Consider the following 16,765-nt stretch of genomic DNA (forward strand, 5'->3'; position numbering starts at 1 on the left):
CTTCATCCAAACCACCAAGTATTCTAGAAATAAAGGAATTTAACAATGGTTGATTGATTGTATATTGTTTACCGTTACTCTCGAGAATTTTTTATTCATATGGAGACGTTTCAATTGTCAGTGAAGGGCTACAAAATTTAGGCGTATATGCTCGGCGCTTACGGCCTTTGAGCAGGGGGCTATTTTTCTCCTGCCACACATTCTGTGACACGGGACCTGGGTTTTTGCTCCATTTAGTCGCCTCTCACAAAAAGCAAGGGGTACTGATGATCTATTCTAACCCGGATCTCCATGAGAAAATTTAGCAATGCAAAATTATTTTAATACTTGAAATGACAAAACATATTCTCTCATGAAATGACCAGTATCAGACAGATGCAGCCTAGAAGAGCACGAACAAATTGCTCTGTTTACTAAGAAGCAAGATACATCAGCTTTCGAAATATAATTTGGATGTTGTGAATAAGTCGTGTAAAACATGCATAGAACAGCTCATATACAATTAGTTATCACCCTTTACACATTGATTAACTTTATGTAACCTGATATAAAAATTGTGGTTTGTTGAACATAACATTTTCGATATATATTTCAACAAATTGCTTTTGGTATGTCGGATCGATGATGTATACGATGATTCTGGAAAATTGAGTATTGACAGAATATCAAAGTATACAAATCATTTATAGAGTTCTGTAGATCACATCGCTCTCCCGAGCAATTACATCTTATCATGAATTTGCAAAAGGCTGACTTTAAACGAGGCTGTTGAAACACCTGCACAATCGACTTGTTTGTAAGTAGCCTGCATCGATTAAAAAAACTGACCATACGCAGAAAAAGCTCTTGCGTATCGAATCAATTGAGATTTATCTGCACACCATATGCAGATGATAATGGAATATGGGAAGTTGGCGATGGAGAAGTGAAAACATCCCGTTTGTCATATAGCTGAGTTTGTTGTTCAGCTTATGTTTATTCTTTTGATCGAGGCAGGTTATTGACAAACAAGTTGATGTTACAAGGGTTTCTTAAGTCCCATACAAAGTCAGTAAATTCAATGGTCGATATAATCATCTAGTTTACCAATACAACCTATCTTTGAGTTAAATTCTGTTTGATATGTTTCATACCAATCAATAGGCCGTTCGTGGCACACTGATTTGACTGCGGATTACTCCGTTTACCCGATTTAGATATAGGGCTCACGGCGGGTGTGACCGGTCGACAGGGGATGGATATAAACAAACAAACATTTACTGATCTCCTTCCACGTATTTGATTTTTTGAAACCACGAAGTGCAATTTCATTAAAAATCACAAACTATTTTTGATAATCTAAATGTAATACCTCCATACGTCCAGTTAGTACACATGGTTTCTTCTTGTTTGCACAAGTTCGGGTCAACTCTTTCACTAAAAGGTTTGGACATGTCTATCACCAGCAGGTAGAAGGCCCTTCTAATCATATACACCTCATGACAGACGTAATAGGCGTCATAAGCGTACTGGCCTGCAAAGTCTATAATGCTCAGTAGTTGTTTTCCTTCCTTCTTCGATTCCTCCTGCAGAGCTTTGAAATAAAGAAACAATTACAATTTGATCATTTATTTTCTTAACATTGGATTTCCATATAACGCATTCAGCCAACAGCCCTTTCTTGGGAATTCTGTTTTCGTAATACAACAATCGGACCTATATTTTTCTTCTTAGCATTATCTTTAATTTGGTACTTTGACAGACATTAATATACCAAGTGATGCTATTTACTCTTTGTTAAGGTAATTCCCCATACCACATCTTAATAGTGAAAAACCGACATATTTCTATCAAAATTTGCATATATTTTGTCGAGGATGTATATTGATCAAATTCACAAAGAAAAATATGTTTAGTGGCCTTTTCCAGAGTACAACCACTTCTAAAAATAGAACACATCACTTTAAAACAAGCAGTGTTAATATACATAGATATTAAGCCTCTGTCTTTATTTAAACGATAGAAATACGTTTTTGTCATATGAATTCAAGAAAATGTATTGTTTTATATTGTTTTCAATAACTTTTCATCTACTGAACCATGTTGTTGGTTTCAAAGTGATGAAAATGCACGTATAGTAGTAAAATTCTGACTATTCATAGTCTACCATATCCGGAAAATTATGTTTTCAAAAACTTTCATATTTTTTAAACATTTCAATATGTTTTACCTTTACACTCCAACAATCATTTCACATAAGAAGTAGATAGGGTATCGGATAATTTGAGAGTCCAATGACCTCCTCTAGGTTAAAACCCCTGAAAAAACGCATATTGGAAAATGGTGTCTAAAATTCCTATCTCTGCAAACATGTTTCAGTCATCATTTACCTTACTAAATCACCATTTCAAGAAATATTACAGGGTGATTTTTGGAAAAAAAAACCAGTTTAAAACATTAAAGCTTTAAATAACTAAAAACCACTTTCTTTGATTGACGTAAGCTTTAGGGATCGGGCTTAAAGTTAGGAAAATCTTAACTTTACTATAGAACTTACTAACCAATCGGAACTCTTCGAATGTCTCGCGCACTCGATATAGATCTCTGATGTAATACGATGGCATCATGAGTGAGTTTGATGCATTGCCAACTATGACGTCACAGCCTACTGCACTACGATACGTACGTCATAGCTAGCAATGCATCAAACTCAGTCATGGACGACATCGTATTACATGACGTCGCAATAGATAAAAAATTATTATATCGTCAGATCTAGTTGGGAGAAAGAAGAAAGATTTTTTTTTTTTTTTTTACAGTTTTAACGCTCATTCAGAGAACGCTAACCTATGATCAACTTACAAATTTTGGGAAATTCGAATATTTTAAAACACTCGAATTCTGCACTCCTCGCCCCTTGATAATTTTTAATTCCTGGTAGTTTTTAATAACACGATGCAACCATGCGATGTGAGTGTTAACGACATGTAGTACCGCGTACATTCCGAGACGATTTAATCAAAACATCAGTGAAGGTCATGTCCGGCCAGAAAAGTGTTTTAAATAATTTAGAAAATTACATGTAAAACCCATGATTCATACTGTACGCACAAGAACACGGCAAGTACGACACCTAGAGAAAACAGATATATGCACATACATATATATGCACATTTATTATGGATTCGGGGGCCTCGAAAGCGATTTTTCTTGTGAAAATAAATATAAAATTTTGCAATGGGGGTGCAATATAATGTAGCTTTAGATTATGCATTTATTTTATTTAGGGTCATGCCGACATCGTATTCTTTCAGGTTTAAATAAATTATAAAGAAAACATAACAAAAATATGTGACTGTCAGTACATGTAGCACCCAAGCATTTGCTTTAGAGTTACCCGAGTCTTCCCAGTCAAACGTGCTCTATATGTGAAATATTGGAAAAGGGACTTAAAATGTTATAACATCACCATCACATTTACTATGATATACAGTTCTTCTTAGTGGCTTATGTTATAATCATGGTTACAAATACAAACCCTTCAAATCGTTTTTTCCATCAATTATTTCAAAGATGTCTTGGTGAATCTCTAATCCGACCGTTGGTTTGACGTTGATTATTTCCTCTTGACTACACTTCTGCAGTCGCTTCAGAAGAGTTGTTTTTCCCGCCCCTACACATCCAACTATCATTGCACGAGCTCTGTGTATGGTTTGGGTTCCTTTCTTGGCACATGCTACGTATCTGCACCGTGCTTCGTAGTCCAAGTCAAAGATTTCCCATGATATTTTAACCAAAAATTGCAAAATTATTGTCCACTTTACTTAAAAAGGAATTCTGATGATATTGATTGCATATAATTTACTGTGCAAGCCTTTAGACTATTGGAGGCAATTTTTTCTGGTTTGTCAATATTTAACATTTTTGTTGTGTTGTTATTTCGTGTATATTGAAACATCATAAAAACTCTATATTTCTTTGTGGTTTAAAATTCATGGGATAGGGGAAACTACTAAATCCTTGAAATTGAGCCCCCACGAAATCACACGATGCAAAATATTTGAATAAATATCTTGCAAAAGATATTATCTAAAAGTAGTGGAAACCTACATTTCTTTTGAACGATCTTTCTCACGTTATTAAGGTCCATACTTCTCATATAAAATATGGATTCCTTCATGTATGATTGATCTCTGGTCTCCACCATGACGTGTCGTAAAGCATCTATCCCCAAGTTTTCTATGAAATCGTCCTCTCCAACGTCCCTGTTAAATATAAGCACCGTTCTTTTCCTACCCTCTCGGGCCACCATCTACGTACATACTCCAACAAAGAATCCACTGAAGACAGCCTGATATAGTTCTTGTAGTCCTCATCTGTTTTAAGACAATTCAGGACAAAGTAGCTCATCACTTGATGACGGATTTCGTCTGATGCAAACCTGATAATTCTTTTGTCTTTATCTATCGTCAGAACGTTGTCATATTTCCCTAGTTGTGTCATGTATTCTATGTCAGATAGAAGTGTAACATCTTGCAGCAGTGGAAACGCTTGTTGCATACTTCTTTCTTTTGTCTCTGATAACCTGTCTATGGTGATAAGGTAGTCATCTGCCAGCAATATGAATATTAGTATAGCCCATTCTTTGGGAGATAAGGAAAGGTTCTGAATGCCTGAAAATGCAAAGATATAATATTGTCACCTTAAAATAAGTTAATTTGAGTTTGTTTTATACCTGGGGTTCGATCGTTGCATTTAACTTTATCGAACACTAACGGACTCTGTGTAGCACCTCGTGTATGAAAAGTGAAGATAAAGAACAGTGATCAATCCCATAATTCCTATAAAAGATGAAAAATAGAGAGCTCAACAAACACGGACCCCTGGATTTATCAGAGGTGGGAGCAGGTGGTCAGGACGCGAGTAGGTTAAGACTTCCCATAAAATATCACAGTGCACTTTGTGTAATTACTTTTCCGAACTACCAACATGTGACGTCGGAATGGAAAATGACGTCGTCACTGCAAACTTGAGCTACTATGTTAGATGTCAGAACGCTATTGCAAAATTCACGTGTTTGAATTGTGTTTTAAAATCTTATATGTTCGAGCATTTTAAAATAGTTTGTTTAGTTACCCTTGATTGAAATTCAATGTGTTCAAACTGATTTCGAAAAATATACTTTTGAAATGTACCCTGTTTTATACCAGTGGTTAGAGGTAGAATTTATGATGTGTTTATAAAAGAGTTTTGCGCAAGCAATTCATGAGGATTCATTTGAAATATTTTACGGAAATCGTAAGAGGAGTTTGTTCTCTACCCGAATTTTGCTTGGGAAAAAATGTGTGACAGCTTTGTTTGAATACAGATTACCCTCAAATGTGTCAGCAAGTGTGTCAGTAAGTTGAACTCTTCATGAAATACATGTATTTTGTATGCAAGTAATACTACCATTTTTCCTAAGCACATTTCGGGTACACAAGGCTACCGTGGGTTTATTTATGAAACAAAAAGTTAAAAATAATTGAAACAATTATAAATGGCCGTCACGCGAGCAACGAAGTCATGTGATAACATAACAAGTATGTTAATATATAGCAGAGAGAACCTTCTATAAAAATTGTTTGTACTAAGTACATAAAGTTTTAAACAAAACCGACCTCGCAATGCAATGTATGTTTTGAACGCATTTCAAAGCTCCGGAAAGCCTTAACATATCTACGGAGGAGTAAGCATCCCCTGTCGACCGGTCACACCCGCCGTAGCACTATATCTTGATATATACAGATTTAAATGCCCAGTAAATACCTCACTTGGTCCTCAAATAACCAGTCCGTCTTCCTACTTGTATACTTGTATAAATATGAATATGAAATTAGATGCAGATACAGATAGTTTATTGCCAAATAATGGTCCCTTAGGGGCATAGACATTATATTTGTAAACATTGCAATTGAGTACAATATGTTTGAACAACAACTAAAGGTACCAAGGGACGATGCATAGGGAACATACTGTTATATAAATAGAAATACTGCTATTGTATCTATATCCGTTTGCACACACCTTTCAATCATAAAAATGTAAATCATAACTAAGGTACACAGATTTGTTCCACCTCGTACCAAAATTTTGTACATGATATGTAGACTCTCATACATGAACTAGTGAATATGGAATTAAAATAAGATACTTCGATTGAACTACTGCTGTTATAACATCCACTACTTTTGTCTTGCATGAATAGCAAGCTTGCAACATTGCGAACAGCAATTATGTTCAATACATGCCAAATGGTGGTGATTATCGACGTAAACTTTTCACTGCTGCAACTCGAAACAAAGACTGACCTTTTCGACAGCTGGACATTTCATTTTACCCTAACCTAAAGTTAGACTCACAGTGACCCATATACTTCTTTTAATTATATCTTATTTTTGATCGAGGATAATGAAAACTTTTACACACATTTAGTGACAGTTCACGCGTCATGTTTTTTGTTTAATGGGTGGAAGTTTATTTAAAGGATATAAAACCAAATTAAAACCAAAGTAGAAATAAAATTCCAACTGTATCAAAATAAAGCAATGGTTTATCAAAGTTTAAATGTGATTTGGTAACGGAATATTGCATTTAAAATGTAACCATAAAGTTTATAGGCAGTTTCATAAGTTTGAAAAATATAATCATGCCAGTCCCCGAGTACTCGAATACAACAATAAAGAGAGATTTTTACCTCCATCAATGTACATCTGCTGGTTGAGTACATCGGTATCACGTGATTCTGGATCGTTCTTTGGCGATAGATATAGCTGTCTCGCTCTCCTCAATAAATTGTAGGGTAACACTCGGGATTTATCAGAGAAATGTTCATGGGATCCTTTGTGAAAATCATCTGGAAGCGGAAACATTTGTCTTAGTTTTCTTTTACAATGATATCCCGAATAAATAAATTAACATGAAGGTAATAAATGAACGGCTAAAGAGACATAAAATAATATGTACATGTAATTACCCTGACTTTTGATAACGACAAAGAAGAATATAATTCCTTGAAGGAAGATTTTCAATATGGTTTAGGTTTTAATTCTTACATGTACTTGAAGTTCACTCAAAACATGCATCTGACAAAATACTAAGGAATCAGGACTCAACTTTTGTGGATTTCGTTGAAAGGTGAATATAAGGAACTTTGATCAATCTCAATATCAATTTGATAGATAGTTATGCAAACACGGATCCCTGGACACAAGAGAGGTAGGATCAGGTGCCTAGGAGGAGTAAGCATTCCCTGTTGATCGGTCACACCCGCCGTGAGCGTTATATCCTGATCAGGTAAACGGAGTTATCCGTAGTCAAAATCAGTGTTTCATTAACGACGTAGGAATCGGTATGAAACACACCAGACAGCATTTGACCCAATGATAGGTTGTATTTACGAACTGGATCGGTATAACAACCATAGAATTTTGGAAATGTTGATCGTCAATCGAAATTGTTGAAACCCCTGTACCATCAACGTGTTTGTCAGTAGTTTGCCTCGATCTAAAAACTGCCCATACGCAGAAGAAAATCTTGCGTATCGAATCAGTTGAGAGATATAAACACCACATGCAGGATATATCCAATGAGTTTGAAACCAGAACGGACTATAAAATTTATATAACATTTCATTGTACAGAAACTATATCCACGAAGTTAAAGCTCTGTGTAACTGTAAAAGTTCGAAGTATTTGTTTCAATTTGAGAAGGAACAATTTTTTCCTTACCTTCACTTCTGACTGTCTGATGAAAAATGAAAATGGAACAAAGTATGCTATTCAGATTCGCCCTATCAATTCCCTTTTGTATGACAAACTCGACGAATCTGGCCAATAATGCCACGTCATCAATATCGAATACTGCGAGCGGAATGTCATCTGAAATGCAAGAATCTTATATCATGATGAAAGTCTTCAGACACTTTCACTAGATAAGTTTTCTATAAAACTACGAGAGAATAAAGCAATAACACTGTAAGACAACGCTGCATGCAAATTGTGCACATATTTTAGATATATATCAGATATTAGGTAATTAAGTATGGATCTGTCTATAATCTCAATACTGTTATATAAATGATTCAAGTAAGATTTTTTTTATAAACTGAAAGGTGAAGATAACGAACAGTGATCACAATCTCATAACTCCTACAAGCAATACAAAATAGATAGTTGGGCAAACACGGACCCCTGGACACACCAGATGTGGGATCAGGTGCCTAGGAGGAATATGCATTCCCTGTAGACCTGTCATACCCGCCGTGATAAACGGAATTATCCGTTGTCAAAATTAATAGAATTATGATTTAATATTTGCAATAAAGCTTTGTTGCAAATGTTAAACAGAAAAGCTAATAGTAAGCATGGAAATAACAAATGAAAAACACACCCTATTTCTTTTGGGTCAAGTGCTGTCTGACGTGTTTCATAGCGATCGCAAGGCCTTTCTTTACACACTGATTTTGACTACGGATTACTCAAGATATAGTATTCACAGTGGGTCTGACCGGTCGACAGGGAATGCATACTCCTAGACACCTCATCCCACATCTGGTATATCCAGGGATCCGTGTTTTCCCAACTCTCTCAGAGGTGGATATATGTGTTAAGGAGGAGTAAGCATCCCCTGTCAACCGGTCACACCCACCGTTAGTCCTATGTCTTGATTATGTAAACAGAGTAGTCCATAGAAAAAATCAGTGCCGAAAGAACGGTCCAACACTCGGTATGAAACACGTCAGACAGCATTTGACCCAATGATGCGTTGCATTGGCAAATAGTCTAATTTACAGTATTCACCTGACCCCCGTAGAATACAAAATGAAATAGAGAGGTATGCAAACACGGACCCCTGGACATACCAGAGTTGGGATGAGGTACCTAAGAGGAGTATGCATCCCCTGTCGATCAGATGCCTAGCGTTAGTATTACCTGTCGATTGATTGATTAATGTTTTCCGCCACACTCAACAATTTTTCAGTTATCTAGTGGCGCCTAGTTTTTATTGGTGAAAGAGAGAACCCAGATACAATGGACCTGGGAAGACACACCCGACCTTTCGAAAGTAAACTGGGAAACTTTCTCAATTACCGGCGCGAGCGGGATTCGAACCCGCGCCGACAGAGGGGAGAGGCCGTGCTATTTAGAGCGCGATGCCCTAGCCCTGTTATTACCTGTCGATCCGTCACACCCGCCATATATATATATATATATATATATATATATATATACATATACATATACACACACACACACACACACACACACACACACACACACATATATATATATATATATATATATATATATATATTGTGTTTTTGCGTTGAGAGCATAATTTAGACGCGTCATTGAAGTCGGTTTTGGTGATGTTGCGGAGTCAGAGAAATGCCACGAACAAGTCTGCGCTCTATAATTCCAGTATCTACAACGATCATTTGTTGAACCATACTGTTGATATCTGTATTAAAGGCGAGATATGATGCCTTGTGCAACATTGAAACCTCTTGCAACTGAAAATTGTGATACACTTGCTTCCAGTCATCAATTGTGTTTTTGCGTTGAGAGCATAATTCAGACATGTTATTTCTCAAAACGCAGACAATGCAATTAAATATTGAAAAAGCGTGTATATGATACACTAATAGGAACATATAACAATGAGAAGCTACATAGACCGATTGTACTAATTATGAAAACACAATTTATTGTCCTCAAACGTTATAGAATATATATCCAGTAAACAAAAGCGTTAGAATAATCAGGCAATTGGTCCTAGACCAAAAACGATATATGAAAATTTACTTGAAAAGATTAAACGAAAAATTACTACTATGCGTTTCCTTCGTTAATCTAAAGAATAATCTTACATGTTCTCGATATCTTCTCTTTGTCAATGCCAGTATACCAAATGTTTTTGTTGTAAAGTACTGCTAATATTTTCAATTTCTCCATAAGCAAATCTTCTAAGAATTTTGGAATATACAGGCATCTTTCGTTGGTAAGGTTGCGATATTCCCAAAATGTGCAGTATTCTATTACTGAATCTTCTGAGGTCAGCTTTAGGTATGATTCGTAGTTCTTGTCAGTTCTGAGGCAGTGAATCACGAAGTCAGTCATGACTTCATGTTTGATATTTTCCGACTTAAAAGTAATCCTATGCCCAGTCTTTGTGAGTAGCGCCGATTTCCCAACTAATTCCTTGATGATCTCTAGATCTTCATGTTCAGCTCGTGTTTCTGACATACAAAATTCCTCTCTTATTTTTGCGAATTTTCTTCTCCAGTTATCGCTTTCGGGGGCAATGCTGTAACCACTTGCCAACAAGATACAAAATAAAATACTCCGTGCGTATTTGGGAATTTTGCAGTTTGTGTCTGCAAAGAAAAGATAATAGAATTATCTTATTTTTTTTTAAATTTCCATCGATACTGAAATTGAAAGAGGATTAACTTATGCTAAGAAACGTTTTAGATATGGATGTATATTTAATTGCTGTTATAAAATTTAGAAATTCATTTCAAAATTAAGGATTACCTCCCTCATGCATAGCTCTTATCCTTGGACGAATTTGGCTCCACTTGTTTGGCACGCTGTTTTTGGCTATATTTAGATCTAAAACTTCATAGTTATTTCGGATTTCAAACATTTCGGTTGAGCATCACTGAAGAGACATTATTTGTCGAAATGTGCATCTGGTGCATCAAAATTGGTACCGTATAAGTTTTACATATCATAGATTTACTCTGTACTTTATAGACTTAATAATAAAAACCGGATCTTAATGGGGTTCATCATGATATATATTTTATATTGTTTAACGTCCATCTCGAGAATATTTCACTCATATGGATTCATCATGATAGTGTTCACACTACTTCAAAGTATATGAAACTGAGAAAATCTGGAACTATTTTGCAGAAACAAGAAATGCAATGTGTATCCTCTACTTTTCATTAAACAATGTTACAATATGTGACAGATAATAATAATCGCGCGGGATGGATAGGCACTCTACAGACCAGTTTACTGCATTATTGTAAATAATTTTATTTATGTAATTTGTGATATGTGATCCCATTCTCAATCTACATTGTATATGTAATTATTGTAACATTCTGTTTTTAAGGCCATTTTGTGTTTTTAACCAGCTCTCAAGTTTCGGATGTATTGTCCACTCATATTGTAATGTAATATCACGTGATGTTTAGATAGCGTCAGTTCGGAAATTGAATCGTTACAAGGAGGAAGTTTGACGTTCTAGTTTTGGACAAGTGCAAATCTATTATTTTTTTATATTAATTTCCAATGAATAAGACTTCACATGTGTAAATACCTATGATCTTTATATTGTTCATGTAATCTTTGTTCTTGATACTAAGGGAGTGGCTTGTCTTGTAAACATTGACTTGTGACCCCCATATGATACATCAGTTTGATGGTGATTATGTTGATGGATAAGTCTATTACTTTTCTTGGCGGTATACATGTAGAGGTCTGCCTGTGGGTAGGGACTATGCATATTATTGATTTGAAGCAGTCAAGTTAGGTCTTAGGACGATTGTATATCATAAGAGTCAGTATCTGTATCATGTTAAGTTGACTAGTTTGAGTCTATTTGTGTTTACACTTTATCATGTGTACATAATTGTATCAAGTGTTATATTTAGTGTTACTCTCGCTATATCTACTTGGATAAGACTCTAGTGTTAAGTGGTTTTATCAAAGGTTGTGTGTACACATTACATAATTAAACTGCATGTACTAGGTTACTTTTTGACATCATCAACCATCATTCGATATACCTTTGTACATAATTCATGATTGTTGTTTACTAATGAGTATTTTGATCTTTTTAGATCATTGCTGCCTTTTGGCATATAATAAAATAAGGAAACGGACAAAAGTTTTGTCACTTTGCTACATAGTGATGCATCCTGTTGTGTGAATAAGTGTGTTGATCAAAGAAAAATAAAGGTAGCAATCAGTAAAAGGACGTTTTTCAAAGTCTTATTTGGAGATAAAAAGTAAGTACAACTTGTTCTATTGCGTATTCCCAGGACAAGGCATACTCCGTTCAATCTGATATATTCGTAGTTTAGGGGAATTTACCTACACATCGGCAGAGATGTATAACTTAAAACTTGATTGCAACTCGTTTAATGTGAATTTCATAACACGGGGAGGTTTAACCTGTCTACGACTGTCTCGGTGGTCGGGATTTTTTTTAACTTTAACAAACTTCCAAGATTGTGCTTCACTCAAATGGGTGGAAATGACTTATGTCAAACAAATCTAGAAAAAGTGTGTGCATTCATTATCTCGTATGCACGTATGCACAATATTTAAGAGAGGGGTTAGGTGTGCGAACAGTTATAATAAGTGAGTTGCTTAGACGACAGCCCTGGGCATCTCCTACCTCTTACAACAATGACGTAATAACAGTAAACAACCGGCTGCGGACTGAAATTGCGAAGCTTGTCTTGTAGGCACAAAACATGCCTCGATGCAAGAGAGGGCCAGATTCAATAGTCACTGAAGACCAGCCTAGTATATCGAAAAAGTCTGTGACAAGTTCAAAACGACCGAAAACTGTCGCTACTAAGATCATTGATTATACTAGACTAGCACGGGAAGTATGTAAAATCCAACAGACATTCTCTTTGTAGGGGGCAGCACTTTCTTTGTCCAGAGACAAGAAGCCTTTTGAATCACAATCCCATGATAAAAACCAGTCTAATCCTCAGCCCCAATGCTTAGACCAGACAGAGTCTCAGCCTCAGGCGACAAACCTGTCATTTTCTTCTGGGGAAGTGGGCAATGATTCATAGTAATGTAATAGCAACAGTAGTGTTACAATTGTTGAGTCCCAGTAAAGATGAGGCAGTAGGTACAAGATCGGTGAACACAAATAATATAATATCTGTAACAGAGAGGATTCCTCATGGTACGACAGTGTCTTCCAAAATAAAATAAAAATGGGATAATGAAATCCTTGATCTAACAATGCTGCTGTCTCATGGGAGTAAGGCCCTCTTACGCTGTCCATTTCTCCGGGGGTTGTTAATGTACAGCATACAATGAAGGTAAAAAAACCAAAGTCAATCAATCAATGAACTGATGCCTTCCTGATTTTCACGAGCATCAGAATTCAAAAGAACTCATCAGAGACTCCACCTATTAAAATACGTGAGCCTCATCAGAGAAATGCATAGACTTTATGGCAATGCAACATGGAGGGCCTATGATGAATGCTTTAGAAAATAAAAGGAATCGGTTGACATGGCATGGCAAAAGCCAGTGGACGAACTAAGCGAGAAATGTATTGCACTTTCCCAAAACCCAACTATTATAGGCAGCCCTTTCGTAGTAAGCAAGCGGGAAGAGTCCGCTTTTGCTTTGCATTCAGCCAAGAAGAAAAATGCAAAAACACCCATGCCAGTTCTTCCACACGTGTCAGTTAAGTACGGTCAACACCCCAAGTATAAGTGTACATCTGCATCTCAAGGATTCCCAGAAAACAGAACTGCCAACCCCAGTAAAACCAAATATGCTAAATAAAGAGTTAGAGGGGTATGATACAGAGCTGAAGGTCTATTTGGTAGACGGATTTACATATGGATTTTCCCTGGGTTGTGCTACACTCCATAAACCTCATATTTAAAAAAAGAATTATAGAAATTCACATCAAAAAGATTCTAGAACTTAACCGTATAGCAGGTCCTTTCTTATGCCCACCATTTGACCCATTTCTGTCATCCCCTCTAGTAGTGGTACCAAAGTCCGAACCAGGGAAATTCAAACAAAAGCTATTAGACATGCAAGAAAAATCATACAAATTTACGTGATCGTCAAGCATTAATTGGGTCATTGAACTTTGCTTGCTCTGTTGTTCCTGGACGTGCTTTCTTAAGGAGTTTAATTGATTTGAACTGTGGTGTAAACATTCCTATGATTTGAATGAACTCCCCCATGAAACAAAAGCTGGCACGGAAACATGGATCACATTTCTGGCCACCTTCAATGGGAAATCAGTTTTCTTGTCACAAAAATGGGTTTCCTCTGATCACCTCACATTGTATACCGACGCTGCTGGGTCCAAGGGTTTTGCAGCCATCTTAGGTTTCCATTGGTTTGTATCCCATTCGCAAGACAAAATGAAGGAATATCAAATTGCAATTAAGGACCTTTTCCCAATAGTTTTGGCTATTGAAATATGGGGCAATGAAATTAAAAATAAAACGGTACTTTTTATGTCTTGACAACTTGGTGGTAGTTCAAGTTATTGATAAGCAAACCTCAAGAGAAAATGTCCTTATGAAATTAGTACGTCACCTGGTGTTGGCATCTCGCAAATGGAACATACATTTCAGGGCCAAACACATACTGAGCAAACATAATTTTGCAGCTGATCGATTATCTCGATTCCATTTTCAGCCAGCCTTCAAGTTCATGTCTTGGATAAATCAACAACCACCACACATTCTAGCTGCAGAACTGTAGCTCTCTGAAAAAAAGTTATGACGAAACAGAGATCTACAGATCCATGTCTTATAAAAACCTTCGATTTACGGCGCACAAAAATCTGCGCACGGTTGAGGCCTGATATCGTTGTATTCTTGTGTTGCTGTCTCATAAATTCAATATCAAAAATTTCTTAACATATTTTCCTACTATACTTGTGTCCAAACATACCTTCAAATATTCATTAAAGTCCCATAACACCCGAAAACTCGGAGCTCCAAATGATTTCGTTTGTTGACGTAGCAATGTTAGGCTGGATATTCCTCGTCTGATCATGGATAGTGAAGAAATTCAACGAGTAAAAGAAACCAAATTACTAGGTGTAATCATTAGCGATAACCTAACATGGGATGCTCACATAAAATATGTTGTAGAGAAAGCCTCCAAACGTCTTTTCTATCTGCGCAAATTAAAATTGAAATGAAACAGAACTGGCCAGTGTATACAAAGCACTAGTGAGAAATTCTGCAAGTAGGTGTGCCCAGTGTGGTCAACTCACCTGCCAAAACATAATCGACAACATCGAATCAATTCAAAAGAGGACTCTGAAAATAATCTATATGAAACTGCCAATAAAGACCTCCATCTAGAATTTCTTGAGGAAAGACGTGAAAATATGTGCCTGTCATTGTTTAGGATGTTGGAAAATACCTCAAATCAACTACATTGCCTTTGACCAGTATCCAGTAACAATAGATACAACATCCGAACACAACCGTGGCAAAAACAGCTTTATCCTTTGGTGTGCCAAAAAAGAAAACAAACATTAATAGTCAGTGTGCAATAACTTTTTATAGTACATTTTTAAAATTTTAGTGCAAATAATCTTATGCTTGTCTTTTGTAATATGTCGATAAGTTAATTATTTTATGAATTCCGTGATTTATTTATAACAGTCATGCAATAACGTTATACGGAAGCGCATGTTTGTCCTGTTGTTATGATACAATATGCTCTCATGTAAATAACCAAAATACTTTTAAAAAGTTAGTCGCTCCCTCTCTCTGTGTAGGACAGATTTTTAAAATTATGCAGTTTACGTGCATAAATGGAGTATGACCTGCCTTAACATACCAGCGTTGTGAGAGTAGGCAACAAACATTAACTGCATGGCGGATGCATATGTAGTTCCACCTTTGTGAATTAGTTATTTGAAGCATTATTTTAACGACAGTTGTCCATAAATATCATCAGCCGCATAAAATTGTTCACTATGTATAAACATCATATCCGAAAAATTACATTGATCAGAGTATTTATCAAAAATTGTATAACCATGCAGATATCAGTATCAACAAAGGATAAAGTAGGATTTTGTGGTAGTAGTGCTACCATGAACGACAACTCGACACCACGTGTGATGACATCCTACCCTACTCGATTCATATCAAAATACTATTTACCTTTATCTGAGGGTGGACGTATTGTACTCGCAGAATAGAAGATTTTGAGTCTCTCATTGGGTACTTTGTCAGCCCAAGGTAAAGGATCTATTTTCTCCTTCTGACACCAGTCCAGAACAAAGTTCCTTGTTTTCGTTAAGGACTCACAGTAAGGAGGAAGAATATCTGTATAAAATGAGATAGTTTGCATGAAATGAAATGTGTAATCAAATATATCAAACAATCAAGTAATCTTCTCTTATTGTATTGTTAATGAGAATCATCAAAAGAGTGAATTATTTAGATATACATGCATGTTAAAATTGCGATACACTGCTGGTTTCCATTAGCCTTCGAAACAAAACTTCATGGGATTTTGATTTTGCTAATCCTTAAACATTCCAAACGGATGATTTAACAAGGTGATTGTTTATTACAACGACAACTACATTCATATGTTATGGCATTTCAAAGACTTAATTTGAACGTGTAATGCAATAATTTAAACAAAGAAAGCATATAAGAAAATGAATAGATTTTAAAAATATAGCCGCTATCGGTTGTTGCACGAACGCTATACTACACAACGATCTCGGATCGCCTTATGTCACGATATTATATCAATAAGCTATCATACATGGATTAGATTGTATTTTAAAATATAGTGTTGTCTATATTTGCTGAATAAAGCTTACAACTATTCGGTGAAAAAATGTTCCACTGCTAGATTAACCATTACACTAGAATGAAAAATAACTACTGATGAGTACCGTGGGCATCCGGGTTAGAATAGGTTCTCATTACCCCTTGCCTTTCGGGAGAGGCGACTAAATGGGTACT

General features: G+C 36.0%; 2 protein-coding genes across 2 annotated transcripts in view; one reads left to right on the forward strand and one right to left on the reverse strand.

Annotated features, from left to right (window-relative positions):
• The window catches only part of LOC125677887 (uncharacterized), a 534,764-nt gene that overhangs the window by 32,900 nt on the left and 485,099 nt on the right, over window positions 1-16,765 (forward strand). The window lies entirely within an intron of this gene.
• LOC130053354 (uncharacterized) lies at window positions 4,184-16,093 on the reverse strand. The gene is made up of 5 exons (XM_056160493.1): window positions 15,947-16,093; window positions 9,890-10,396; window positions 7,749-7,898; window positions 6,716-6,874; window positions 4,184-4,652 (listed from the first exon to the last, which is right to left on the reverse strand). The coding sequence occupies exons 2-5, from the start codon at window positions 10,263-10,265 to the stop codon at window positions 4,219-4,221; spliced, it is 1,119 nt and encodes a 372-aa protein (XP_056016468.1). The 5' UTR covers window positions 10,266-10,396; window positions 15,947-16,093; the 3' UTR covers window positions 4,184-4,218.

The sequence above is a fragment of the Ostrea edulis genome, chromosome 3 (genome assembly GCF_947568905.1).
Source record: "Ostrea edulis chromosome 3, xbOstEdul1.1, whole genome shotgun sequence".
In the NCBI taxonomy this organism is placed as follows: Eukaryota; Metazoa; Mollusca; class Bivalvia; order Ostreida; family Ostreidae; genus Ostrea; species Ostrea edulis.

Bases quoted from the DNA above. Each gene is read 5' to 3' on its own strand.
- LOC130053354 (XM_056160493.1), bottom strand. From the start codon at position 10,265: ATGTCAGAAACACGAGCTGAACATGAAGATCTAGAGATCATCAAGGAA. The intron at 6,875-7,748 runs GTAAGGAAAAAA...TTCCGCTTCCAG, and splicing joins TCAGACAGTCAGAAGTGAAG to ATGATTTTCACAAAGGATCC. The intron at 4,653-6,715 runs GTAAAAATCTCT...TTGCATTTTCAG, and splicing joins GCAGATGTACATTGATGGAG to GCATTCAGAACCTTTCCTTA.